General features: G+C 37.0%; 1 protein-coding gene across 4 annotated transcripts in view; it reads left to right on the plus strand.

Annotated features, from left to right (window-relative positions):
• The window catches only part of PPP1R1C (protein phosphatase 1 regulatory inhibitor subunit 1C), a 123,828-nt gene that overhangs the window by 60,821 nt on the left and 35,606 nt on the right, over positions 1–27,401 (plus strand). For 2 of the 4 annotated variants that reach the window (XM_019802800.2, XM_011228748.2), the window contains exons 3-4: positions 147–184; positions 2,189–2,260. In XM_019802800.2, the coding sequence (XP_019658359.1) occupies positions 147–184; positions 2,189–2,260 (110 nt within the window). The remainder of the gene's footprint in view (positions 1–146; positions 185–2,188; positions 2,261–27,401) is intronic. The other 2 variants (XM_019802799.2, XM_019802798.2) reach the window with 1 other exon arrangement.

The following is a 27,401-nucleotide window of genomic DNA, read 5'->3' on the forward strand; positions in this document are numbered from 1 at the left end:
TGCTCTCTGTCAAATAAATAAATAAAGATTAAAAAAAAACACAAGGTGATTATTAAATTATTTTTATCAAACTGTCAAAAATGTTAATATGCGTATTATAAAGAAGAAACCACCTTTCTAATGAAATATATCTACTTCTCTTGCAGAAATAGATGACAAGAGGGTGACAAACACCCAAGCTGAAGTAAGTTTTCTTATATTTTGTATGAATAGGTGTTCAAGTCAATTAAAAACGTAATTAGGTTGGTTTAATGTTTTATAAGATATGTGAATACAACTGATGTAAAAACTAGTTTGCTTTTCCTGACTGAAGAAACAGTAAAATGGGGTCATTAAATCTCTGCCTCTACTCTACTTTGGTTCTCAACCTATGAAATGACAATCCCTGAAAAAACTTGTAAAATAAACCATTGCTTTTAGTGACAAAGATATGGTATTGATATTTTCAATTTAGTTACTAGTTGTTTATGACCAACTACAGGCTAGGGCCAGGCAATGTTGGAATCCTGGAACAAGAAAATGGGGAGCAGGGACCTCTTAAAGGGTCTTCAGGTATGTGAGGCCGAGAGCAGAACCTGAGGCCAGAGGTTCACATACACATGTAGGAGTTCAGATGGAAAATAGGAACCAGAGGAGGCTACAAGGAAGTGAGTAAACTTCTGCTCAGAAATTGAACAGAAATTGACTAGCGTGCAGACATACCAGTCAATTCCCATGGCTGCATTAGTTAGGCATAAAGCAATACCCAGAGGAAAATGTAGAAAGAACAAAATCTAAGATCTTAGTATCTCTTAAGATTTTCTAAAAATTTAATGAGGTTGCATATATGAATATGCTTTGACAACTGAACTCTTACATACCTGTAAAGCAGTTTTTATTGCTTAACAAATTTTACTCTATGGTACTACAGAAACTTTTCTATAGGATTAATTTTCTACTTGATCTTTGAATGTGTATATGGAAATAAATATATGAGAAATATATGAGAAATCCCAAAAGTGACTGCTTCTTGAAATCAACCAGATGAGACAGAATACAGTAAAGGAACACCGGAAATATCAGTCATCCACACGTTGAACATTAACGTAAAATCGCTCTGCCTACACCTGTGCATAATGAACTGGTGGTTCTGAAACATTCTATTCTGGAGAAATTTGCTTGACTTATATGGATTTGACAACTATTGGTTGAAATTTTTACTTTTTAATATATCGTTTTTGATACTTTTGAGGGGAGATAAGCTTTAGTATGTACAAGGGAAGATACCTCAAATTCTGTGTACTGTCAGTGAAAGAGTTTCTAGTTTTGCCTATAATAATTCCCAAAAAGAGTCTTGTAACTATTTATACCTGACCTTTTCAAAGCAAAAATGATTGCTCCAAACACAAAAACTCATTGATTAAGACCCCTACCTTTGCCAACACACTATTAAAAAGGAATCTTTGACATAATCTAATTGGGGTATAGACCACATATATGTATTTTATCATAATAAAATTATTTATATATTCACATATATATGATTAGTTTGTGGTTTTATCCAAAAATATGTTTCTATGTTCCAATTTTTGTAATTTTTAATGCAAAAATTCTCTCTTCAATAATTCATCCCTGATCTAGTATATGTAGATGAGAGTGTTACACAGCAGTTTTGTTAGGAAAGGACTTATTTATCTTTTGAAACTAGAAGAGAATATTATCTCAACATTGTAATTCCAAGTAAATGGAGATGTTAGATTGAACATGTCAATTCCAGAAGTTTATGAATTGGTATTCGTACCAACCCTCATTATCTATCCAGAACCGCTCAAAAATCCTATGAGCAGGTGTAGTTATCCCATGGACATAGTTTTGGAGTATACTTTGTTCTGGCACTTATGTTTTTTCTCTCAAACAAAAGGGATTGATATCTCTTTTTCTCTTTCTTTCAAAAATAAATGAACGCTACTAGGTGAGAAAAAGAGTAACTTCAAGACTGCAATGGATGAGAGTTTTATGATAAAATCGCTTTATGTATCTCTTAAAACTGTGCTATCAGCGAACATGTATATAATTTCTCATTGATTTGAGTTGTATTTCATAACAGGGGGAATCAGAAAACTCTTTGAAATATGGCACAGTGTTTATTTCCCCCACAGGGCTAATTTTTATTCAAATAATGCTTTTCTTCTTTTCTCTTTGTCCACAGTCACAAAATGCATCCCCAAAGCAAAGGAAGCAGAGCGTGTATACACCACCGGCCATGAAAGGTACTGTTCAGGTACTGTTTCGGGTTACTGTGAGTGTTGAGTTCATGGCTGGCAGGCTGTCTGTTTTCATTGCCCATATGCTTGATTATAAGCTTGATCTAGTCTCAGCTCTACAGCTTGATAATGTGACTTTCAATAAAACATTTTATCCATTTAAAACTTGGTTTCGTCAAGACTAAACTAGGTAGCTGAAGAAGGAGTAACTAAAGATGTCTCAGAATTTCAATCTGGAAATTCTCATTTTCCAAAATAATGACAAAGATTTTTCTTTTACCCTTCCTTATGTATTTTCTTTGAAGGGATCCTCCCAGAATCCCTAATTACTCTTGACAGTGGTGCCAGACCATTGCCATTTTTTTTCTTGGCTTATGCAAAGTAGAATAACTTGAATTTGGGGCAAATTTAAGGTAAAGTGTTGCCTCATTGCCTTGTGTCAAGAGTAGCTCTAAGAAACCCAATCAAACAGCTATTAGCTATACATATAACAGCTATTCAAATAACAACTAAAAATGCTAGCTCAGATCCTGGCATTTTCCCAGATCTCCCCCAAAACTGGAACTGCTAAAAGAACGTCTAAGTGTGTTAGAATTTTGACTGACACCAATTCCAGGGAAGGCTTCTTTTATTTCTCACACAAAAATGTTCCTGACATGAGGCAGAGTGTGCTCAGTCCAGTAGCTGCTGTTCCAGTCGGTCACTTGGGCGGTTGGCCCAGTGGCTCATCAAGCTCAGTTTCAACTACAAGAGAGGCCAACTGAGCAGTTTCCTCTGGAGTCTGGAGAGATGTCTAAATTGGGAGTGAAATTTTCCACTCTGTATTCTCTCTAGATTTGAGGCTTTTTTCAGGGAGGTGGAATATAAATGGACACATTAATAACTACTTTCAGTAAACTTCCTTCCTGTGTAGCTATAAAATACCATGTTTGTTTGTTTGTAAGACTGCAGTAAATAACACCATCATCAGTATTGTACTTTATTCCAGGGTAATTGTTGAGAATATCAGGCTTCCCTCTCCAAAGATAAATATAATCATTTGAAGACATATTTCCTATTGTAAGTCGTCTTGTACTTTTAAGACACATCAGTTTTGGCATGAATAGGCAACCGTAAAAGATATATGTTCACTGTTTAATGATTTCCTCTGTCCTATTTTAGGATGGCTTAACTAAATAAAGTAATACTGTTCTCATGTCCTCAGAGAATAATAATATTATTTTTAAAGGAAATTCTTAAAATCAAAGCCCCAAGAGCTTTCATTATATTTAGCACTCAAATATCATAAGAATGTGGGATCCTAACATTTAGGGAAGTTAGTCATATTGCATATTTTCACATGTGACCTTACTTTACTACTATCTCTCCAAGATGGCCCTTCAGTGACAGTCATTTTGGTTATGAGTTAAAGGCTTGGGAAAGCACAGTAATTCTTTCAAGAGTATACCAGGGTCTTATTATAAGCCACTTAGGCCCTCATTTATAACCAGTAAATACCTGGGTAAATCTCCTGCTTCTGATTAAATTTAAAAAAAAAAAGGGAGAGAGAGAGAGAGAGCCAAATCCACATGTTTTATTCAGTCTACCTGTCCCCAAGAGCTAGAAATGAATATTTCAAGACAAAATTAAGCTATGGTAACATATGGTGCATTGTGAGCACATTAAGAAGCTTCAATCTTAAGAAAGATGAATTAGCAAAGGAAATGTTATTGAGATGCTAAATACAATAATGCAATTGCTCTGAAATGTGTAATTCTTCAAATTGCAGTGGAACATCATTATACATTATCGAGTTTAAAAAAAAGTTTGCTGGGAGAGCAAAGCAGCAACAGATGTGATTAATAGTTCTAAAAAAATTACTCTGAATAAAAGGCCAAGCAAGACTTCATGAAAGACCCAGCAAATGACTGGTTAGTGGAACAAAACAAAATACAACAAAACAAACAGAACAAAAACAAACTGGCCAAACTCCTTCCTTCAATCTTCCTTTGCTCAGTTGAGAGGAACTACCAGGTACAGAGAAAGTGGCAGGAGGGGAGAGATGCTACATCCCACCTATTTCTGTTTCAATTAATGCATGGACAGATTAGTCTCCTGTCTCCTAAGTGCATTTAATTTTTCTCTTTCAGTAACAGTGGTACTTATGTCTCCATCAGGTTTCAGGAAACAGAGACATGTCTAGGCCTACTTATTCAAATGCTTCTGTTTTTCTAGTTTTAATTTTTCCCACTCCCCTCCCCTCTGGTCAAAGAGAAAAATATGATTTGGTAAATTTTTTTTTTTAAGATTTTTTTTTTTTTATTTGACAGAGAGAGAGACAGCCAACGAGAGAGGGAACACAAGCAGGGGGAGTGGGAGAGGAAGAAACAGGCTCCCAGTGGAGGAGGGAGCCCGATGCAGGGCTCAATCCCAGGACTCTGGGATCACGCCCTGAGCCGAAGGCAGATGCTTAATGATTGAGCCACCCAGGCGCCCCTACTTTGGTAAATTAATTACCATCCAGAATGTGCATCAGTTGGGCTGGATTCCTTTTTTTTTTTTTTTTAAGATTTTATTTATTTATTTAACAGAGAGAGAGAGACAGCAAGAGAGGGAACACAAGCAGAGGCAGAGGGAGAGGGAGAAGTAGGCTCCCCACTGAGCAGGGAGCCCGATGCAGGGCTTGATCCCAGGACCCTGGGATCATGACCTGAGCCAAAGGCAAACGCTTAACGACTGAGCCACCTAGGCACCCCAGTTGGGCTGGATTCTTAAGAAAGATAATCTCAAGGACCATTGGAATCATTGGGTGGTTGCCATTTAGGACCTGGTACCTGGATTGATTAGTTTGTGGCCAAGGTGGCAGCACCATATGTTACAAATATTGCAGTGTAAATAGAAGAATCTGTATATGGCTCTCTTTCTTCAGAATGTTTCATGGTTTGTCTGGCACATTTAGTATTAGAACGTAGTAACAGATTTACTACTTGGTCTTGCTGTCTTTCTATTCATAACATTATAGGCATTCAATGTGTTCAAGGAGCTTAAATGTTAACTAGGGCAACTATCAAGTGATGACCGAATTTTTCCCACTGCATCTAACCTCACAGTATTACATTGGCTATGTCCTCTTGAGGATTCCAGTGTATTAGGCCCGAGGTACAACCAGATAATCAGAAGTTCCAAGTGATGCTGCTGCAGCAAGTCTAAAGATTGACCAGACTCAAATATCCAATCACCTGCCTAACATGTCTCATGGAGATCAAAGAGATAATGAGATCAAAATTAATATGTTCAAGGCTGACTTTTGAATCTTCTCAACACCAAATCAGTTTGTCTTGTACTGTTTCCCTTCTCAGCAAGTGGAATATCCATCTGCGTTGTAGAATACTGCTGAGTTCTGAGAGCATCCAGAGACCCTCCCTCTCCTTCACTCTCTTCAGTAGAACACTAGCTCTCATGGGTTTCCCCCATTATTATCTCTTACCTCTCCCACCTTCTCTTTTATCTTCAATGTCACCACCGTATTTCAAATCACAATCATCTCTTTACCGGGATATATAGGCACACCTCGAAGGTATTCTAAACCACTGCAATAAAGCAAATCAAATTAATTTTTTAGTTCTCCAGTGCATATAAAAGCTATGTTTAAACGATAGTGTAGTCTATTAAGTGTGCAATAGCATTATGTCTAAAAAAATAATGTATAGGCCTTCATTTATACTTTATTGCTAAAAAATAGTAACCATCTTCTGAATTTTCAGCAAGCCATAATCCATTTGCTGGTGGAGGGTCTTGCCTCCATATTGATGCCTGCTGACTGATCAGAGTGGTGGTTGCCAAAGGCTGGGGTGGCTATAATTTTGTGTTTTTTTGGGTTTTTTTTTAGATTTCTAATTATTTATTTTAGAGAGCACACAAGTGAGTGTGATCAGGAGGCAGAGGGAGAGGGAGAGAGAGAGAATTTTTAGCAGACTCCCTGCTGAGCATGGAGCCCATCCTGGAGGCTTGATCTCAAGACCCTGAGATCATGACCTGAGCCAAATCAAGAGTGAGATGCTTAACAACTGAGCTACCCAGGCGCCTTTGTGGCAATTTCTTTAAATAAGACAATAATGACGTTTGCCATATCAACGGACTCTTCCTTTCACAAATGGCTTCTCTGTAGCATGCATTGCTGTTTGAAAGCATTTTACCCACAACAGAACTTCTTTCAAACTTGAAGTCAATCCTCTCAAACCCTGCCACTGTTTTATCAATTAAGTTTATGTAATATTCCAAATCCTTTGTTGTCATTTCAACAATCTTCACAGCATCTTCATCAAGAATAGATTTCATCTCAAGAAACTACTTTCTTTGCTCATCCCTAAGAAGCAACTCCTCATACACACAGGTTTTATCATGAGATTGTAGCAATTCGGTCACATCTTCAGGCTCCACTTCTAATTCTAGTTCTCTTGCTGTTTCCACCACATATGCAGTTAATTCCTCCACTGAAGTCTTGAACGGCTCAAAGTCGTCCATGAGGATTGGAATCAACTTCTTCCAAACTCCTGTTAATGTTGATATTTTGACCTCTTCCCATGAATCACAGATGTTCTCAGTAGCACCTAGAATAATGAATCCTTTCCAGAAAGTTTTGATTTGCTTTACTCAGATCTATCAGAGGAATCATTATCTATGGCAGCTATAGCTTTATTAAATGTATTTCTTAATTAATAACGCTCGAAAGTCAGAATTACTCCTTGACCCATGAGCTACAGAATGGATATTGTGTTAGCAGGCATTAAAATATTAATCTTGTATATCTCCATCAGAAATCTTGGGTGACCAAGTGCATTGTCATTGAGCAGTAATCTTTTAAAAGGAATCTTTTTTTTTTTTCTGAGCAGAAGTTCTCAACACTGGGCTTTAAAATATTAAGTAAACCATTTTATAAACAGATGTGCTGTCATTCATGCTTCGTTCTTCCATTTATGGAGTACAGGCAGAATCCACTAGGATTGTCAGAATGGTAAATGAGCGTTGGCTTCAATTTAAAGTCACCAGCTACATTGGACCCTAACAAAAGAGTCAGCCTGTCCTTTGAAGTTTTGGAGCCAGGCATTGACTTTTCTCTCTAGCTATGAAAGTCCTACATGGCATCTTCTTCCAACAGACGGCTGTTTCATCTACATTGAAGATCTGTTTTTTAGTGTAGCTACATACATTAATGGTCTTAGCTAGATCTTCTGGATAATTTGCTACACCTTTTACATCAGCACTTGCTGCTTCACCTTGCTCTTTTATGTTATGAAGATGGCTTCTGTTTTTAAACCTCATAAACTAGAGGTGCCTGAGTGGCTCAGTCGGTTAAGCATCCAACTCTTGATTTCGGCTCAGGTCATGATCTCAGGGTCGTGAGAGGGAGTTGCACATCAGGCTCCATGCTGAGCATGGAGCCTACTTAAGATTCTCCCTTTCCTTCTCCCTCTGCTGCTTCCCCACCATCACTCATGTGTGTTCTCTCTCTTAAAACAAAACAAAACAAAACAAAACAAAAAAACTTAAACCAACCTCTGCTAGCTTCAGACTTTTTTTCTGTAGCTTCCTCACCTCTCTCACCCTTCATAAAACTGAAGAGAATTAAGGCCTTGGTTTAGGGAATATTGAGGCTGGTTTGATCTTCTATCCAGACCACTCAAACTTTCTCCGTATCAGCAATAAGACTGTCTCACGGTTTTATCATGTGTGTGTTCACTAGAGTACTACTTTTAATTTCCTTTAAGAACTTTCCTTTGCATTCACAGTTTGGCTAACTAGGCACAAGAGGCCTAGCTTTTGACCTATCTTGGTTTTTGACATGTCTTCCTCACTAAGTTTAATCATGTCTAGCTTTTGATTTAACATGAGAGACTTGCAGCTCTTCCTTTCACTTGAGCACTTAGAGGCCATTGTAGGATTATTAATTGGCCTAATTTCAATATTGTTGTGTCTCAGGGAATAGGGAGGCCCAAGCAGAAGGAGGGAGAGAGGTAGGTAATAGTTGTTCGGTGAAGTAGTCAGAACACACATCTTTCAGGTAAGTTCACCATCATACGTGGGCACAGTTCCTGGCACTCCAGAACAGTTACAGTAGTAACATCAAAGATCCCTGATCAGAGATCACCATAATATAATAACAGTGAAAAAGTGTGAAATACTGTGAGAATTACCAAAATGTGATACAAAGACACTAAGTGTGCAAATGCTATTGAAAAAATTGTACCAATAGACTTGCCTAATGCAGGGTTGCCACAAACCTTCAATTTGTAAAAAACAAAAAAACAAAACCAAGAATCTGTGGTGTGCAATGAAGAGAAGTATAATAAATCAAGCTATGCCTGTAACTGGTTACTCAACATCTAGTCTTTCTTTTCTTGCTCCCGTGAATTTTCTATACTGTAGCCAAAGTGAATTTTTATATGCTATTTCCTTGGTTAAAGCTCTTTAATAGCTCCCCATTGCCATGAGATAAAATCCCTATTCCAGAGCAAAGTTTTCAAAGCTTACTGGCCCATGGCTCCAATCTGCCCCTTCTCTCCCCCACTAGGTCCCAAACATGCTGGTGTTCTGTCAGCTTCTGAATTCACCAAGTCCTTGTTGGTTCAGGAAAGAGTCACACATTCTTCCCTTCACCTAGAATGTTCTTCCCTGCCTCCTTATTCTCATTCTTCATTGGCTAACTCCTACTTATCATTCAAGCCCTGTCCTTAAAGATCAGTTTCTGAAAGGAGATTTTGCTAACCCTCCAATCTAAATTCTCTGTAGCTAATGACTCCCTATTGACAGTTATAATCTCTAGAGTTCTTTCATAGCAAGTAAATATGATGTCTGGCTATTTACTAATGTATCTCTCTTCAACTAGACTGCAAGTAATGTACGTGGCAGCAGTGACAGTGTCTATTTTATTTATTACCATATCTGCAGGGCTTCACATAATGTTTGGGACATAAGCAATGCTTATAAATATATTTTTAAATAATTTTAAAAAATATACCCAATCCACAAGTGTTGATGAATGAATCATTTCCTAACAATATCTACCTTCTCTCTGGTCTGTTACAGAAAGACCTTTTTTCTGTTCAGGGCCCTAGACATTTGTATTCATGTATTGTTTTATATCTTGTTACAATCTGTGGCAAATTTTTAAATGGCAACTATCTAAATACTTCAGGACATCTATCGGGTCCTCATCTCACCTTAATTTACTTCTTTGACTGGATGCCTGGGTGGCTCAGTTGGTTTAGCAATTGCCTTCGGCTTAGGTCATGATCCTCGAGTCCCAGGATCGAGTCCCGCATCAGGCTCCCTGCTTACCGGAGAGTCTTCTTCTCCCTCTGACCTACCCCCTCTCATGCTTGCTTTCTCGCTCTCTCTCTCTCTCTCATTCTCTCTCTCTCAAATAAATAAGTAAAATTTTTTTAAAAATTACTTCTTTCAAGGTTAAAATATCTCAATGTTAGTTATGCCTGCCATTCTGTTTTTGTGGGGTTTTTTTTACATTCTTTCTTGATCTCCTAATAAGCTCCCCTTGGCCTATATCATGCTAGAAGTACACCATTCAATAGCAACTGTATATTTAAGTGTGGTTTGATTGGAATAGAGCAGAGACTTCAATTATGCCCATCGCCTCCTTCCTCCCAGGTTATTTAATTCTGATAATGCAACCTGAAATCTTACTTTTTCTGGCAGCCATATGCATTGATGAAAAGTAGTGAACTTACTATAAACTCAAAACTTGAAGCCTTTTTTATGTGTTGCTTTTAAGCCCTCTTACTCACCATGCATTTCCCATCTTAACATTATGCCTTTTTTTAACCAAAAAGTAAGACATTGCTGTCATCCCAATTGAATTTCCTCTTGTTAGAATCAGGCCGTCACATGAACATGTCATATTTTGTATTGCGATTCTGTCATCAGTTTCTTATCTCAATCATGTGTCATCCACAGATAAGATAAACTTATCTTTGGTATTTTTATCCGCATCTGTAATAAACATATCAAACAGAACAGGGCAAAGGGGGCCTCCTAGCATCCATCTCTCTCTAGTTGACATCAGTCCCCCTGAAAGCTACAATTCAAGCAATTATCAAATAGACTTATATATCAGGACTCATCCCATAAAACCAGAGGATATTATGAACACTACTGTTAGATACTTTGTTGTGTTTCAGATATTTTGTGCCGACTACATTTTTTCATCTATACAGAGGAGTCATAAATTTGTGATGTATATGATGCATAGAAATGACAGAAGTTGAAGTTTGCATAGAAAACAGACTTACTTTTCCATTACCCTTTGTAATATAGTGCTTTGTAATTATGTAAGTAGAAAGTTCTGAGGATTATCAGAAAAATGACAGCTGACTACTGAAAACTTGTGTGCACTTTTTTGGTGTTTATATGGTGGTCAGCCTTGTAATTTACAGCACAGCCAATTAAATTATTGTTGGATAGCTTGAATCATGTTTTCAGAAAAGCAAAGTAGGTTTGAGTTTTGGGACAGGAAATAGCTGACTCATTTCCATCCTCATTTTCTGTGTGTGCGTGTTTTACTGGAACGCAAATGCCTTCAACTGAAGAGAGCAAAGCAAGTGCTATCGATTTAAAAAGGAAATTTGAACATGAAATGAAGCAGCTGACTGAAAATGGCATTGTATAGCAGGCTTTATTAGTATTACATTACCCTTTTAAATGCATAGTAAGTCAGATGTTATGTGTACTTCTGAAAAGGATCTTCCTCTCATTCTTTGTAATTTCTTTAAAACAAAGTTTTAGTTACTTCGGTGTCCAGAGAATGTTCCTCTGTTATGTCAAAGAGGTCTTTGAATGCTTGTAGCATTGAACTCCTACATTCTATTTTCTTCAAGGATGGTTGTGATCTCAATATTTTATCTTAACTCAGCCTCTTTTCATACTTAAGCAATAAATGCAAATAAGGGATAACCAAAGATGGGAAACCATAAAAAGGCTATATAGGTCTTTAGAGGGTGGTGGATGACAGTGGCAAGGATGAGACATGTAATAATAGCTGAAGGATAATCTTCAAATCAGGGAAAACCATTGATCAAAATAATTTTACCGTACCCAACATGAAGGGACATGGACTTTGGGGGGAAGCGATCAGGGTTCAAACCTCAGCACCACTGTTTTTTAACTGTTCAGCTTCAGCAAGTCAATGAGTTTAACCTCTCTTTCCTCATCAATAAAATGCTGATGATACCTACCCCACAGGATTACTGTAGAGACATAAGAAAACAATATGTGAAAAGAGGGTGTTTAGAACAGGCATGGAGTAGGCGGGAACTACTTCGAATACTTCTTTGAACCCTGGATGAAGAGTCAGGTGCACTCCTTTTCCATTTCCACTGAGCCCCCGGAGAAGGGAGGAAGGAACCCAGGAAAGGGATGGAAGTGGGGACAAAAGGAATTGGGGAAGAGTGAAATACCTGCCAGGGTTTTGCTCTTATCCTGGCGGGAATTGAAAAGTCAGAGTTAAAGGTGCCCAATCCTGTAAGGTGCCAGTTCACCTAAGAGTGCCCATCTGATAAGCATGGGATTACCCAGCTTTGCAACATTTGCTCTAGTTTTATTTGCACCTGTCTCAGGTAGATTTGTGCAGCTAGTCTTTGACCTTCCAGGTCCTTTTCAACAAAACCCAGCTGGCCTTTCCTTCATTTCACCTCGGGCACTGTGTCCCTTATTCCCCAGCTAACAGCCCTCTCAGAAGTATTTATATTTAATTTATAAATCTCATATTTCAAAAAAGCATAAGAACAAAGTGATGGTTAATGGTGAATTTAGGGATTGCTAAAGATTATGCGATATATATGTCTAGCCAGAAGGATGAGCGAGTGTCACAGCATATAAATTCAGCCTGTAATTAGCCAACCAAGGTAGATTAACAATGATTATATTGAATTATAACCAATCGTTTCCTCCTGATTTCAAGCATCTTATAATTGTGACTGAAGAAATACTCAGAAGGAATAGACCAGCCTGTTCTATCATCCCCTGCACAGTCAAAATTGAAGGCAGGGAGAAAATTTGCAAGATCTTTTAATATCTCATCAGTACGGTAGTACTCTACCGTACTACATTCTTTTTTAAAACATTTCTTTCTGTGGGTGTTTTCCAGGTATTCATCACATTTGCCTTTCTAAGCCATGGCTTTTTTGTTTGTGCTGGCTTGATTTATTTATTGTGTAGGGTAGGGTTTATTTACGCAACTCAAGAAACATTTTAACAGATTTCTAGATAACAAGGAACATTCTAAAGATACACAATTCTTGCTTATTTCTTAAAAAAAAAAAAGAGTATGCTTCTATTTCTAGATCCAGTTCCTGCACTTCTCTTTAATTTCTTCCACTAAATATTTGTTCATCTTTCCTCATAGTGCAGAGGGTAGTGTTAGGGTGGAGAACTGATCTGAGAATGTACCTTTCTTGAAAGCCACTATGATGTCTTTTTTCTGAGTTCAACATTGAGAGAGTGTGAAGCAAGAGGAGAATGCCAGCAAGTATGAGTGGACTTCATATTTTATAGCATTGTCGATGATTATTAGGTTGAGAGGTCTAAAGGACCTTGAGATGAATTAAATTACAACTTTAATATTTGGGACAAGAAACTTATCTTATATGGTGCTACTTAGACTTTGAAAAGGAGACCACTGTCAATATGGTTCCATTCATGTGTTTGTATGTATTTACTTATTTTTAAATTAATCTTTTAAATGTACACTGCTGTATGAATAATGTTCAACTTTAAAAATTGCCTTGTATCTTAGAAGCAGGGAAGAAGATGAACTTTTTTTTGCATCTGTTTGGAACAGATGAATTAAGATACAGTGTCAAGATCATTTCCAAATATGTAAATGGTAAAATTCAGCTGTATAAGCACTAATCATATACTGCCACAAATCATATATGAGCTTCCACTATGTATCAAATACTGCAATAAAGTGTCACGTCTACAGAGATGAAAAGCAAAGTCTCTGCACAACGGGAGACCAGTCTAAAGGAAGTAACACCTAAGTAGACACGTAGAGCACAAGTGAATCCTTGAATAGGGATTTAACAGAGTTATCAGAGGATCTGAGAAGACTCACTAGGCCTGGGGGACAGGAGAGTGAAGCCACTTTCATATCACAGAAGGAACAGTTCTCTTTACACATGTGCCTGGAGAGTAAAACGGACCAGCTCATGGAAGAGTAGAATACACAGCTCACCATTTTCATTCCTCCTGTTCGTGTGAACTTGAAAAGCTTTAAGATGACAGCCTAATGTAGAGAGTGAAATCCTGCATGGGACCTCTGCTACAATACAAAGTTTAAAGAGGTCCCATCAATGGACTATGCAGACAACACTTTGCAAAGCATTTGGAAACCCTTGTGCATTTGATTCCATTTTAAAAGTTCTGGTTCACATCTTTGTCTTTCCTCTTAATAATGTTATTTTTGAAACAGTAATTTCCAGCTCTTTAAAAAATAAACTTTATATTTTAGAACAGTTTTAAATTTTCAGAAAAACTATGGTGATAATACAGAGATCCCATGTACCCTGCATCCAGTTTCCCCCACTGTTTATGCCATATATCACTATTGTAAATTTTTATAATTAATAGGCTGATATTGGTACATTATTACTAACTAAAGTCCATATTTCATTTGCTGTTGTTTAGTTTTTACCTAATGTCCTTTTTCTGTGCTAGGAACCCATCCAGGATACCACATTACATCTCCTTAAGCTCCTCTTGGTTGTGACAGTTTCTCAGACTTTCCTTGTTTTTGATGACTTTGACAGCTTTGAAGAATACGGGGTATTTTCTAAAAGGTCTTTCTATTGGGATTTGTCTGATGTTTTTCTCCTGATTAGACTGGGTTTGTGGGTTTTGGGGAGAAAGACTGCAGGTACAAAGTGACCTTTTCATCACATGATATCCAAGGTACCTATAGTTAACCTGACTTACCACTGTTGGTGTTGACCTTGATCATGGGCTGAAGGTGGCATTTGACACGATGCTCTACAGTAAAGTTACTGTTTTTTGCCTCCTTTCCATCCTCTTTGGAATGAAGTCCCCATGTGTAGTTCACACTTAATGAGTGGGAAGTTGTTCCACCTTCTTGAAGGAAATGTATGAATTATTTGGAATTCTTCTGCACAGAACATTTGTTTTTTCTCCTCCATTTATTTATTTATTTATTTATTTATTCAGTCATTTATTTTTATCAGTATGGAGTCATAGATATTTATTTTATTACTTTAGATTATAAATCATCACTACTTTATTTTGTTGCACAAATCGTTCCAGGTTTGGTTCTGGGAGTTTTTCCAGTTAATTCCTATTCCCTTGGACATACCCACTATTATGGGGTTTTTGTTGTTGTTTTATTTTGTTTGTTTGTTTGTTTGTTTTAGCATGTTCTTACCTTCTGGCACTTCAAGATCCTCCAGGCTCATTTGTGTATTTCCTGCCCCAGTCTTAGAATCAGCCATTTCTTCAAGAAGCCTTTACGTTACAATTTTATTTTCTATTTGAGTCGGTATACTGTAAAATGTATGTTTGCATCAGTACGTAGTTACTAAAAATAGAGAAATCTATCTCTTTCTCTGCAGAAATATATGTGGATCATATCCATTAGCGTTTAGGAAGGTTAATGCTACACTATCAGCATACAGATGTACCCACTCCACTCTATTAATGCTAATGGAAATTCCGGGAAGAAAAAACAGCGCCTAAGAGCAGATGTTGTCTTTATGGGCTTCCCTTCCTTCATTTAAAACCTAATACAGTGTTTTTGGGATGACATTTGTATTGCTGTTTTATAGATGTGGAGTTACGAATAGATTTGCAGCCTTCTTAGAGATTGGCTATTTGCTTTACTTAAATCAGAGATTTAAAAAAGTAACATTTATAGCACCTTATACTTGTGTAGTGCTGCAATGTACATAGTTTTGTATAATTTATTTGTTTTTACAGCAAACTTGTAAGATAAGCAGGATTTTTTATTTTAGAGGAAAGTGAGGTTCACAGAAGAGCAAAGTTCCCATGTTAAATGTCACTCTTCTTTACAAGGCTAATTTGTGACATGAGCCTTTTTTGCTTTTTGTTAGAATAACAATAGGCCTCATGTTTTCCATTTACTGTACCCATCTATCCCGTTTGCCCTAATAAAATCCAGTGATCCCTCACCTCATAACTTAATGGAAAGTTTTTACAGGATCTTTTATACCAAAGTTCCTATGGAATGCTTAGCACCTTTGTTTTTAATTATTTTGTATTTTAAACTCACCTCATAGGTCCCTATGTAATAACAATTTTGAACTCAGACTAAACTTGCCTTTAATCTTGTCTCTCTCCAATCCACCTTCTGTTTAACCCCTGACAGCTGACCACACAAATCTGACCCCATGACATTTTGTTTTACGACGCTTCAAATGTGTACCAATTCCTTTAGAATAAGGCCCTGGAAAGAATGTACAGGGCTGTTTAAGATCTGGCCCCTCCTACCTATCTAGTCCTACCTCCTGCCACTTGTATTTCAGGCCCCAGCAATGCTGAGCTGTATTGAGTTCCTTGAAAATAATACATGGTTTCTAGTCTGAGCATTTGCTCCACAGTTTCATTTGCATAGAAGGCTTTTTTTCTGTTCCCCCCACTTCTAAATTCTTTGAGCTGTGCTAATTCAAGATTCAGAATACATTATACACACCTATTTGTACGTATCTGTAATCCCACGTTGTTAGACTGAATTCCTTGAGGACAGAACCAATGTTTTATTTGTCTTCCATTTGTCTTGCAGAGGGCTCTTAGTAAATGCTGAATCAGTGAGTAAATAATCTTTCTGGTTTAAAAATGTGAACTTAATAGCTAATTTTATCCATATGGAAAAATTATAAATTTCTGGTGTATATTTTATTCATCCACTTATTCATTTTACAACCACATATAAAATGCCTACTCTCTGCCAGGTTATGTATTAGGCTCTGTTAGTTCAGGAGGAGTTAAATGCAGTCTCTGTCCATAGGAAAAACGTAGTCAAGTGAAAAAGTAAGTTGTATAAGAAGTAACAATAAGTTCCGTAACATTACAGCAGTATTTGGATGCAGAGGAGGAAATCTCTAGCTCACCCTGCCACAGATAGTGAAGACTTGGAAGAAGAGCTGAACTTCATCTGTTAGGTGAGAGAATGAACAAGGTTTTCATAGAGAAGCCTGAGGGGTGGATTCCAGGCAAAGGCCGGAGCAGATGGGGAGGGCTTGTGAACCTGGAATGTTGTGAAGCTGGGAATAGAACGTGTGGAGGAGAGATGCTGGCGACTTGTCAAACGAACGAAGGTCCTATGTATCTTGTGCTCAGGTGTTGGGAATTTATCCCAAGACATCAGAGGACTTTTGGACAATTCTTAAGATTTCTTGATATGTTACCATGTTCTCTTGAGTGCTTTGAAAATAGGGGGCAGGGGGAAGGGCCAAAGAAGTTGATTTACAGAGCTAATTTTTAAAGATCAGTCTACCTTAGATTTGATTTGCCTCATTTCATCTGCCTGTTTCCAATGCTCCTGTTTATATAAGAAAGGCTAACTGCTAGTACCAACCTCACTTTCTTTTTCTTTAATGCATTTAGACTTTCTAAATAATAGCTATGACTTGTGAGAAGCTGAAATAGTCATCATATCATCTTCCAAAACAAGTTAATGAAAATCCAATTAGTAATGTGTTATAATATAAGAATGTCAAGATAAATGGAGAAACTGGTGCTTAGTGGGGTAAGTTGAAGATAGGATTACATTCTTTACAAATTTGTGCCAGGCTATGAAACTTTTCTAAATATTTTCCCTCATAAAACCTTACATTCTTGTCTAAACCTTTAAAAAAAGGTCTGAATCTCAAGATAATTTTTTAAAGTTTCATTAATTCCTTTCTCAAAAGGTCCTCGTGACCAAATATCCACATTTCAGTTGCCAGAGTTGACTGTACTCTTTCTGTGGCGTGTTTATTATAGGACAGCAGAGGTATCAGCATTGCTGTCAATCAGTATACAAATATTTATTTAACTCAAACTCTGAGCTGTGTGTTACTTTAAACGAATGACCCTAGGTCAAATTTTGAGGAAGGTTTACTATTTTGGTTTTTCTCATTAAAGGACAAAATACCAAGTAGAAGAAAGAATGTCGAAACGTTACAGTTTCAGGAAATTACTAGGCCTACAAGATAAAAATGACATGATAAGCACTGCATTTATGATCTGTATTCTACATCCCTTCCTTTCCGGATTAATCACCAATGGGAGCCATGCTGTGCTTTCCTTATGCCTCGTCTTTTAACAGAAATTTTACTCAACTGTATTCTTGAGTAACTTTGTACTCAAAACTTTGTAACTCAAAACTAAACTTAAATTATCTTATTGAGGGATGCTGGGCTGGCTCATCCGTAGAGCATCCAACTCTTGACCTTGGGGCTGTGAGTTCTGGCCCCACGGGGAATGTAGGGATTACTTAAAAATTAAAAAGAAAAATCTTTAAAAAATTATCTTATTGATGTCTAAGAAGCTGTCATAGGGCAAGGCTCTTACATGTTTCCATCAGGATAACAGTCAAAAGACATCTTAGCTTCACATACAGCTAGACTAGAATTGACCGAGGACTTTGAGTGTTTGAAATGACGTCATCCTGTCTCTTCTCCATCTGAGGCTGTTGCTGAGTCTATTATTAAAAATTTAATTCTTGATAACTTATTGGTCCTCCTAGAGCCTGGCAGTCTAGAGGCAGATGAAAAAAAAAGAAGCAACAAGTAAAATGACGACGACAGCTGCGAGAGTCGTCTGAGCAGGAAAGAAGGAGAAATGCCCTACAGCACTGGGCAGGACGAAAGATGACCGAAACAGTGGGCTAGGGTCACTAAGGAAAAACTCGTACTGTTTCAATTAGGATACGTATTTTAAAGCACAGGAAAGTATACAATGAAAGATTTTAAATCCTGCTATTAAAAAAAAAAAAGTTTGTATTCAACGTGCTGTGTGCTCCTCATTCCGCAGAGATACAAATGCACACACTCTGTCATCCTTCCTTTTTCTGAAGCCTTGATGCCCACCTGCTCTTGTTATCTTGGAGAATGATGACTGGGTTAATGAGGGTGTGAGATGACAGGAAATGGGGAGAGATATGGAGCTCAGCACTCCTACGCTGGCGTTCTAGTCATTCCAGGACCTTGGGAAGGGTGTGAAAACAAACTCGGCCTACTTAAGCACTGTTCCTACGTCAGCGTCTTACCTCCTACGGGCAGCAGAGGTTTCCTTTAAAATCTTTCTGAGAAATCTAAGGGGGAAGACCAATGTTCAAGTTTTCTTCCAGTCCCTACAAAGAATTTCATCTGGTTTGGAGAGTTAAAAGGGTCACTCCCAAGCAATAGGAAGTGTTTTATTTTTCATTTTGGAGTGAGGAGCTCTCTGGAGCCAAATTGCCAATGCCATCAGGATTTATAAGCACAGACAACCACATGGAGAGGCTCTTTTTATGGACTAATTCAGAAAATAATTAATAGAGTAATAATAAATCCTTCTTCCATACTATGATACTTGGAGGACTGTATCACTTCATTTAAAATTCTTGTTGACTGTTGACGCTGTGCGAGATTTTGTCCATTTCATGTGAAGCTATGAAGTCAAAGCATCCTAGTTAAAATTTCCGTTTTGGGTTCATTTGATAATCTTTAGTTTATTAGTTTCACCTCTTATAGTACATACATGAAAAATAAACATATTCACGTATTGAAAATTGCCACTGCCTGATGACCCTTACCTTTTGTAACAACAGGTTTCAATACAGAGTCTGTATGGAAAAAAAATTTTTTTGAAAAGTGATTAAAAATGTATTTTTAGTATGTATTTATAATGAATGTTATAATAAATAGTTCTACTATTTATTATTTTGATGTTTGCCTTGAAAGCATTTCTTCTTCTTTTTTTTTTTTGAAGATATTTATTCTATTATTGTGGGAATTAGTCTAGATCTTTTGGGACAGTGGTTAGTGTCTCTAATGATGACTATCAAGGACTTTGAACTTCTAGAAGAATGGGGCAAGAAGAGAAGTCCTCTCCTTCCATCTGTTTATCTTTTTAAAATTCACAAGCAAAAGTTACCTGCCCTTACTTTTGATGTTATGAAAGGAAGAACACATGTTAGCATTAGGTCAGAGGAATGGAGGGAAGGATTATTGAATCTGAAATTTCCCTCTGGCACTGTTCCCCTTTCATGCTTTAAGCCTTTCATGGCTAATGAAGTTGATCAGAGTTTTTTTTAATCTTCCAACCCTGCTATTACTCCTTGATGTAATTCCTCCTCTAAACAATAAATTAATTAGCACTTATGCAATATTTCCTCCAAAATTTTTTTCTGTTGATCTTTCCCAATTATGTATGCCTGTAGTATCCTGCTTATTCTATTTTCTCCAACATTACAATTTTTCTACTTTTAAAATAATTGAGCTGGATTTTTATAACATACCTGCAAATTGTAGCATGAAGTAATATGGGAAAGAGATTTATTTGCCAAAGAATCTTAACCTATTTGATAATGTTGATCCCTATGTACTCCTTTGTACCAATCTTGCTTATCCTAAACATTGTGAAAAAATAATAATAGAATTAATTTTACTTTGGGCTTTCTTAGAAGATGATAGGCAAAATGTCATTTGATTATTTAATTAATCTATAATTACTTGGACATACAGATGTGTTCTAAAAGTAATGAAAACTTTAAAAAATTCTAGTCCATGTTCAAATTTTTAAAAAGTACATGAATACACACTTGAAAAATTAAAACTAGAACCGTACTTTATAACCTCAAAGAATCCCAAAGCATGACAAAATATGTTTCAAATTTCATATTACTTATACATTGCTACAGTATGCTATTTGTTTTTGAATAACTTAAAATGTCATAAACTTAAATGATTTTTTTTGGATTAAGATGCATTTTTTTAAGAGCTGAACCAAGATAAAATGGAGACACACCCTCATAGACTTCATTTTAATGCAAATAAATTTAATTAACATATCAGTTTATTGAAGTTAACAATGAAAAATATTCCAAAAGTAAATATTGCAGGGCCTTGTTAATGCCAAAGCTTTCTTTCATCTTATTAAGATTAATTAATTGCTGAATCACCACAGGACCCATGTTTTACTTGTAAAGCCAAACCAAAGAATTCTTTGCATTTATATCAGCATTTCTAGTTTTCCAGACAGACATTTTAATCCCTTCTGATCTCTGAGATAAATATATTTTTCACGTAATTGTATAATTACTCAGTAGAACAGAACAGATCCCATGGAGCCACTCCAGTGTGTGCTGTGTAAATAATGTTCTGTTCTACCCCTGGTAATTAGCCAATAGACCCCCCAGAGTGTTTTGGTCCCTTAAATAAACACTGTATGGGCAAGGAGGGGGGAGGGTCATATTTTCTTCATTGGCAATGAAACTAGAAAGAAGAGCTTCACATTCAGTACTTATTACATCATTTTAAAAAGAAAAAACTGCTTGTGACGATATAGCTCCCTCTGCTGGTTCACAAAGTTTAAAAAATGCAATAGAAAATGTTAGGAACTAGAGCCTCTCAAGAGAAAAATGTGTCATTTCAGGTGTGCAAGGGCGTTAAACTAAAAAAATAAGCAACAGAAGACTTCTTATTTTTGTTTCTTAAGTTGTGAGCCATCCTTCTCACTCTCTGTCTTTAATCATTCTATCATTGTGAGCCTGTGCTATCTTACTCTTTACAATATAAAGCAGGCTTTAGAACAGTAGGCAGGTAATTTTTCTGGACAACTCCAACAAAAGTAAGATTCATGAGCCTATCAGATCCACCTTAATAGCTTTATCCCTCCATAAGGCAGGGCATTATTCATAGGGGGCCTTAAGTTACCCTTACTCCATCTAGAGGGGTGGCAAATGAAAAATGTTATGAAATAAGCATCTTTCTCAAACTGATCAATTAAAGTCGTGTGCATCTCATTTTTATGGCATTGGTGACCATCTTCATTTGGTAGAGTAGGCTAACCACAGTCAAAAAAGAGAGGTCAGAAGTTGGAGAAACATGGTCTTGAATCCTAGCTTTGACAAAATTTGTGTAGTCTTCTTCAAGTTATTTATTTTCTCTGCTTTTTCTTGTTCACATCTATAATATGGAGCTAAAATTCTCAGTCATTGTTTAGCCTCAGAAGGCTAAATAAAGTCATGTATGTATAGTGCCTGGCATGTAGCAAATATATATTAATTGTAGTTATCACTATTACTAAGAAATTTGGGTTTCTCCTCCAGTGAACCAAATGATCCAGAGAGTGTCAAAGAGAAACAATGTTCCTTCCCAAAATTCTGAAAGTGTGGCCACATAACGTATGTTCAATCATAGAAAACATATAACTTCTATTGAAAAAAGTTAATATGATTTAACTTCACCATAGTTACACAATCTACAATCCAATCTTCTTTGTTTTTGTTTTGTTTTGTTTTGATATGGAGACAAAATCAGAAGTATAGTTGACCCTACGAAACTGTAGGTCCCAGAAACCTATTAAATTGGGCTATAAAATAAAGCTAGGTAAACAGTATATTCTGATGAAGAGGATTTAGATAATGAGTTGTAGAGTTTGTCATAGACTGTTAACACATAAATTCATGTCTTTGATAGCTCTCTTTTGCTACGTATGTAGTAAAAGTGTTTATTTTACTGTATTAGCTTTTGACAAGACAGTAAATAAGGATTTCACAATCAAATAGCAAGATAGGGAAAAGTGGTTCGAGCCTAGCATTTATGTTTTCTGAGTGACAGTTTGCCTCTAGGGAGAACTGTGCTGTCTCTAGTTCTATGTACACAGGCTAGGTCATTCTTTATTATGAGGTAATAAAAAAATAAGAGAGGCAGAACAGGTAGTGGTTAAGTACAGAACTCTGAAGCCAGGAGACCTGGGTTTGCATTCTAGTTCTATTTAGCGCTGTGACCTTGAGAGAGTATGTGGGATGCTTCGCTGTCTTCGCTTATAAAATGCTGATATAAAAGTGTATGCTTTGTATCAGTTTCCTAGGGCTGCCTTGACAAATTACAACAAACGCAATGACTTAAAACAACAGAAATTTATTTTCTCACAGATTGGGAGGCCGGAAATCTGAAACCAAATTATCAGCAGGGTCATGTTCCCACCAAAAGGTCTAGAGAAGAATCCTTCCTTGCCTCCTCCAGCTTCTGGTGGCACAGAGCTTCTGGTGGCCCCAGCTGTGCCTCGGCATGTGGCAGCACATCTCCAGTCTGTGGCTCTGTCTTCACATGGTCTTTCTTCTGTGTGTGTCCCCTCCTCTTCTTATTAGGACACCATTCATTGGACTGAGGATATTGGTATCCAATCCTGTAAGACCTCATTGTAATTACATTTGCAAAGACCCTATTTCCAAATAAGGTATCATTCTGAGGTTCCAAGCGGACATGAATTTTAGGGGGTACTATTCAACTACTACATGCCTCATAGGACAGTTCTGGGGATTATATGAGTTGCAGTTAAAGCACTAGAACAATGCCTGTCACAGATGTCTTAGCTGAGGTTGACTTCTAAAACTTTATCTGTGGCTCAGGCAGTTTCAACCACGTTACAAATGCCCAGTTACAAATGTGTACAGTGACCCACTGTACCTTCAACACAAGCCACTTAAAACTGCCCTCATTTTCACCCCAAATGAGAACCACTTGATTCCTCAATTCTTGTAAGTGGTATCACCAACCTTATTTACCTGTCCTCTGTTTCCCAAGATTCAAAACCTCAGCATTTACAACTCCTCCTTCTTTGTTGTTTCATCTAATCAACCTTTCGGCCCTATTGAGTGTACCATGAGAGCAATTAACTTGTTACTCTCTCTTCTCCCTTCCAGGTCAGGCTTCTTTAATATTCACCCAAATGAGAAATAGCATAATACAGTCACACAGTAAATCACAATAAATGCACACACACACATATATTTCAGAGGGCAGAAAAATAACTACATTTCCTTTAATTCAGATAATATGTCTATTTAATGAAAAAATATGGGATATAATATACAATAAAGAGGGCTTAGTAGTTCTGCATGTGAACTAGCTCTATTATAGAGAAAGGAGAAGCTTTGGGAGGAAAAGGAAAACATTTACTATGCTTCTAATCTATAAGATGTAAACAAAGGCATGGTGATCTGGCATGGATTCTGTCCATTTTACAACCCTGGCCTCAGTTTCCTTAGCAGTAAAATGTGCCCTTGAAAGAGTTATTTAAATTCTCTAATCTTATAGATAATGCTTTATCATCCATTAATTAAGGTTATAATTACCCATAAGTTTGACATAAAAATTAAATGAGAAAACTATATGTAAAATGATTTAGAATAGTACTATGCCCCTAACACTTGCAATAAATGTTAACTATTACATACAATTTTAGAATCCTATAGACCTTAATTCTCTAAAATTCTTGCACCTATTTGTTTGTTGTTTTGTTTGATGGCTCATTTCATTTGAATTATGTTTCCAGATTCTGTTGCATTTTAACAAAGCCGTGTGATTTGTGTGCAGTGCGTGCAACGGTTAGCAAGAACTTGGCTTCTGAGTCATTAGCTGCTGTTGGGCCAATCCTTTCAGGCAGGGATGTGCTCTGACCTGAGCCTAGTGCTCTCTGGTGTCCTTATCTATAAAAAGGGGTTAAAATGTGTTACAAGAACTAAACAACACACAGTGAGCATTCAAAAAATGGTGGCTGGCCATAATATAGTGTTTCTGGGTCTCAGGTTCTAGGTGAATATCAATGGGTGCTCTTAACTTCTTTTCATTCTTTCAAAAAGAGGATGTGATTTGGGTGGGGGGATGGGCAAAATGGGTGAAGGGAAGCAGAAGATGCAGACTTGCAGTTACAGAATGAGGAAGTCATGGAACTAGAAGGTGCAGCATAGGGAATGGTCAATGATATTGTAGGAGCATTGTATGGTGACAGTAGCTACAGCTGTAGTGAGCATGGCATAACAGAGAAGTGGACTCACTATGTTCCGCACCTGAAACTCAGGTAACATTTTGTGTCAATTATACCCAAAAAAAATTTTTTTAAGGAGTATGCAATCCATTATGGTGCAGAAGTTGCATAAGGTATCCGGGCAGAAAGAATTAGAGCACTGTGATAGGAGCTCTTATACTTCTAATGTTAGAACAATCAACATATACTTAGCACCTATTGAATGTTGAGATTCTGAAGCATGTTGGATCAGCTGAAAGTGATCGCTCAGGAAAGTGAATGAGAGCCTTAATTCTGAGACAGAACTAGCAGGATTAAAATAGAGATGAGCTTTTGTAACTTCTGGATGACTTATTTTAAAAATATCACGCCATCAATTAAAACTGCATTTAACAGCAATTGCATTAACTGAGTCTAATGTGTGTGGTTGAAAACACTCAGACAACTCTTTACATATACCTTGTATCCTGTGTAAGGCCATGGCTATTCACTATGGATACATATTTTATTCCACATATTAACAATATCCTCCATAGTAGTAGGTCATGAATGTCTGGGAGAGACATGTCCAGAAACTTTGTAGTTAATGGGAAAATAAATACCAAAAAGTTCAAACTACATATGCACACATCCATTGTTAGAATGTCTTTTTTTTGAAGCAGTTTAAGGAAATAAACACTGAGGTATTACTTTGACAAAGTAGATAACGACGTATTGAAATCTATGCAGGGTTGCATATTGTCCTTTGTCTACCACCCTGTTTCCTAAAAGCACACACCAAAACAGCTTATGAGCTGGTTAGGAATTCTCACTGCACCCACACGAAGGATAGAAACATGTCGTAAAGCAACAGGTGAGTACATACCTGTGATATTGGAAGTCATTTGCTTTTGAAGTGATAGAAAGGTGATCAGACGGGGTACAGTTAAGAAAATACTTTGTAGCAAAAGTCTCACCGGATTGTTAAGGATTCAGATTGTGTCTGACAGAATCATGAAGCATTGCCTCTAAAGCAGATTTTCATGTCTATGGCAAAGGAATCACGGTTGGAAGGTTACCCTGAAGGACAAGGTTGAAAGGTGACTCTGAAGGACAAAAGGGCCCACCTCTCGGAGTTTCAGTTTGACATGGGGAGAGAGCTTTAGTCATAGAGGAGGCCTGAATCTGAGCTCAAGGTCCATTCTGTCACTCACACTTGTTTCCTGCTTTGCTTTTATTGGCCTCATGTCTGAGTCCTAGAATAATATAGGCTTAATAAGTGCTGAATATGTTGACTATGCTAACATGAGAACTATGAAAGACTAAGAGATTGAAACAGTTGTTTCAGTAAGGGCACAATCCAACATCAGAGACCTAAGCAGTATTACTGGGGGCCCTTCTAATCAACCGGGATATGAAGGGAGAAAGGATATTGTTCCTACTTTGACCCAGACCACCCTTTGCCTTGATATCAAGAGGAGTCTAATTGACAACACTTCACGGAGCAAAGATGTGCCTGATGGGAAGCTGCAGCACTTAGTGGAGTCTGGTGACACCCAGTGGGAGACTGCTGCACCTGGTGGGACAGAGTCAGTACAGTCCAACTGGAATATACTTCTGCGTGAACACTTGTTACACGCTTATACCCAGAAAAGTCCTGAATGGCTTGGAACACAGCACCAGGGCAGAGTGGATTTTTAAAGAGGCCTAAGGTGGGTCCAACAGTCAAAAAGAGATTTGAAGTATCACTGATTTTAAGATCCTATTACATCTTCAGGTTACTAAAGTCTGGGAAAATCAAATTATAAAGATGAAATTTTCATATTCCAATTGTTTATAGGTTTTTGGTTTGAGTCTCCTAATTCACAGAGTTGAATAAAGGCAAAAATTAGTTTCCCCTTAAATATCTTATTTTGCAAGTTTTCCCTTATACACACTCATCTCCATGCACATAAATACATACAACTCTCTCCAATAAAAGTAAAATGTTCTTTTTTTTTTTAAGATTTTATTTATTTATTTGACAGAGAGAGAGACAGCCAGTGAGAGAGGGAACACAAGCAGGGGGAGTGGGAGAGGAAGAAGCAGGCTCCCAGCAGAGCAGGGAGCCCAATGTGGGGCTTGATCCCAGGACTCTGGGATCACGCCCTGAGCCGAAGGCAGACGCTTAACGACTGAGCCACCCAAGCTCCCCTAAAAGTAAAATGTTCTAAGTATTTGTCCTTTAGTTGTAGGAAATGTACAGCTCTCTCCAGTTAAAGGAAAACATTCTAAATATTCATCCTTTCATTTTAAGAAGTAGGTAGTTACTAAAAATTATTTTCTAAAATGTGTATCAGTATTTTATGTAGCTTTGCCCTCCAGCCCCCATTGGAATATAAATGTGAATATGGGTGCCAAAGATGATACTTCTAAGAAATAATTAAATTCTGGTTCAATTCACTTTAGACAAACTGGGAAATGTCTTGTATTTTATCGCCTCTAGCTTCTCACACTAAAAGCAATCCCTAAAGAATTTGCTGCATGGAATGTTTTTTCTATCTAAAGCAACCGTTGGGTTTGACTGTATGACAGAATCGACCCCAGTTATATTTCTTGAAGTTCAAATATTTGGTGTTTCTTCAATGAGTAAACTACACTGCAACATGCCACAAAGGAAATTGTTTTAAAACAGAGAGGGGACAGATAATAAAGCTGATCACATAAAACACATGTTTGGTCTATCTAGCCCTCCAGTTTATTTTGGTGTTTTGGTCAAATGAAAGTAGATTGATAAATATATTTTAAAAATGAATTCTAGATGGATTATACCATAAAAACTTTAAAATGATAGTGTAAAATAACCTAGAAGACAATGTGGGTACATAGAAAATATTGAGTCTGGAAATAGAAATATATTTATAGAATATATCTAAGACATAAATGTAAAGTTAAGGTGAGAATTTAGAGAATAAAAAATGAAAGAGAGGACTATAGAAATGAATAGAAAAAATTCTGAAAACCAAAACATTATTGAAAGATAAGTGGCATATTAGAAAACATGGCAGATAAAACAAATACTTTAAAAGAAGAATGAATTAAATAAGTCATGAAAACTTTGTAGAAAAATATTAATTTGCCCAAACAGCTAAATCTCCTTCATAATTAAAGAAATATAAAACG

This window comes from Ailuropoda melanoleuca, chromosome 2 (genome assembly GCF_002007445.2).
Source record: "Ailuropoda melanoleuca isolate Jingjing chromosome 2, ASM200744v2, whole genome shotgun sequence".
Classification (NCBI taxonomy): Eukaryota; Metazoa; Chordata; class Mammalia; order Carnivora; family Ursidae; genus Ailuropoda; species Ailuropoda melanoleuca.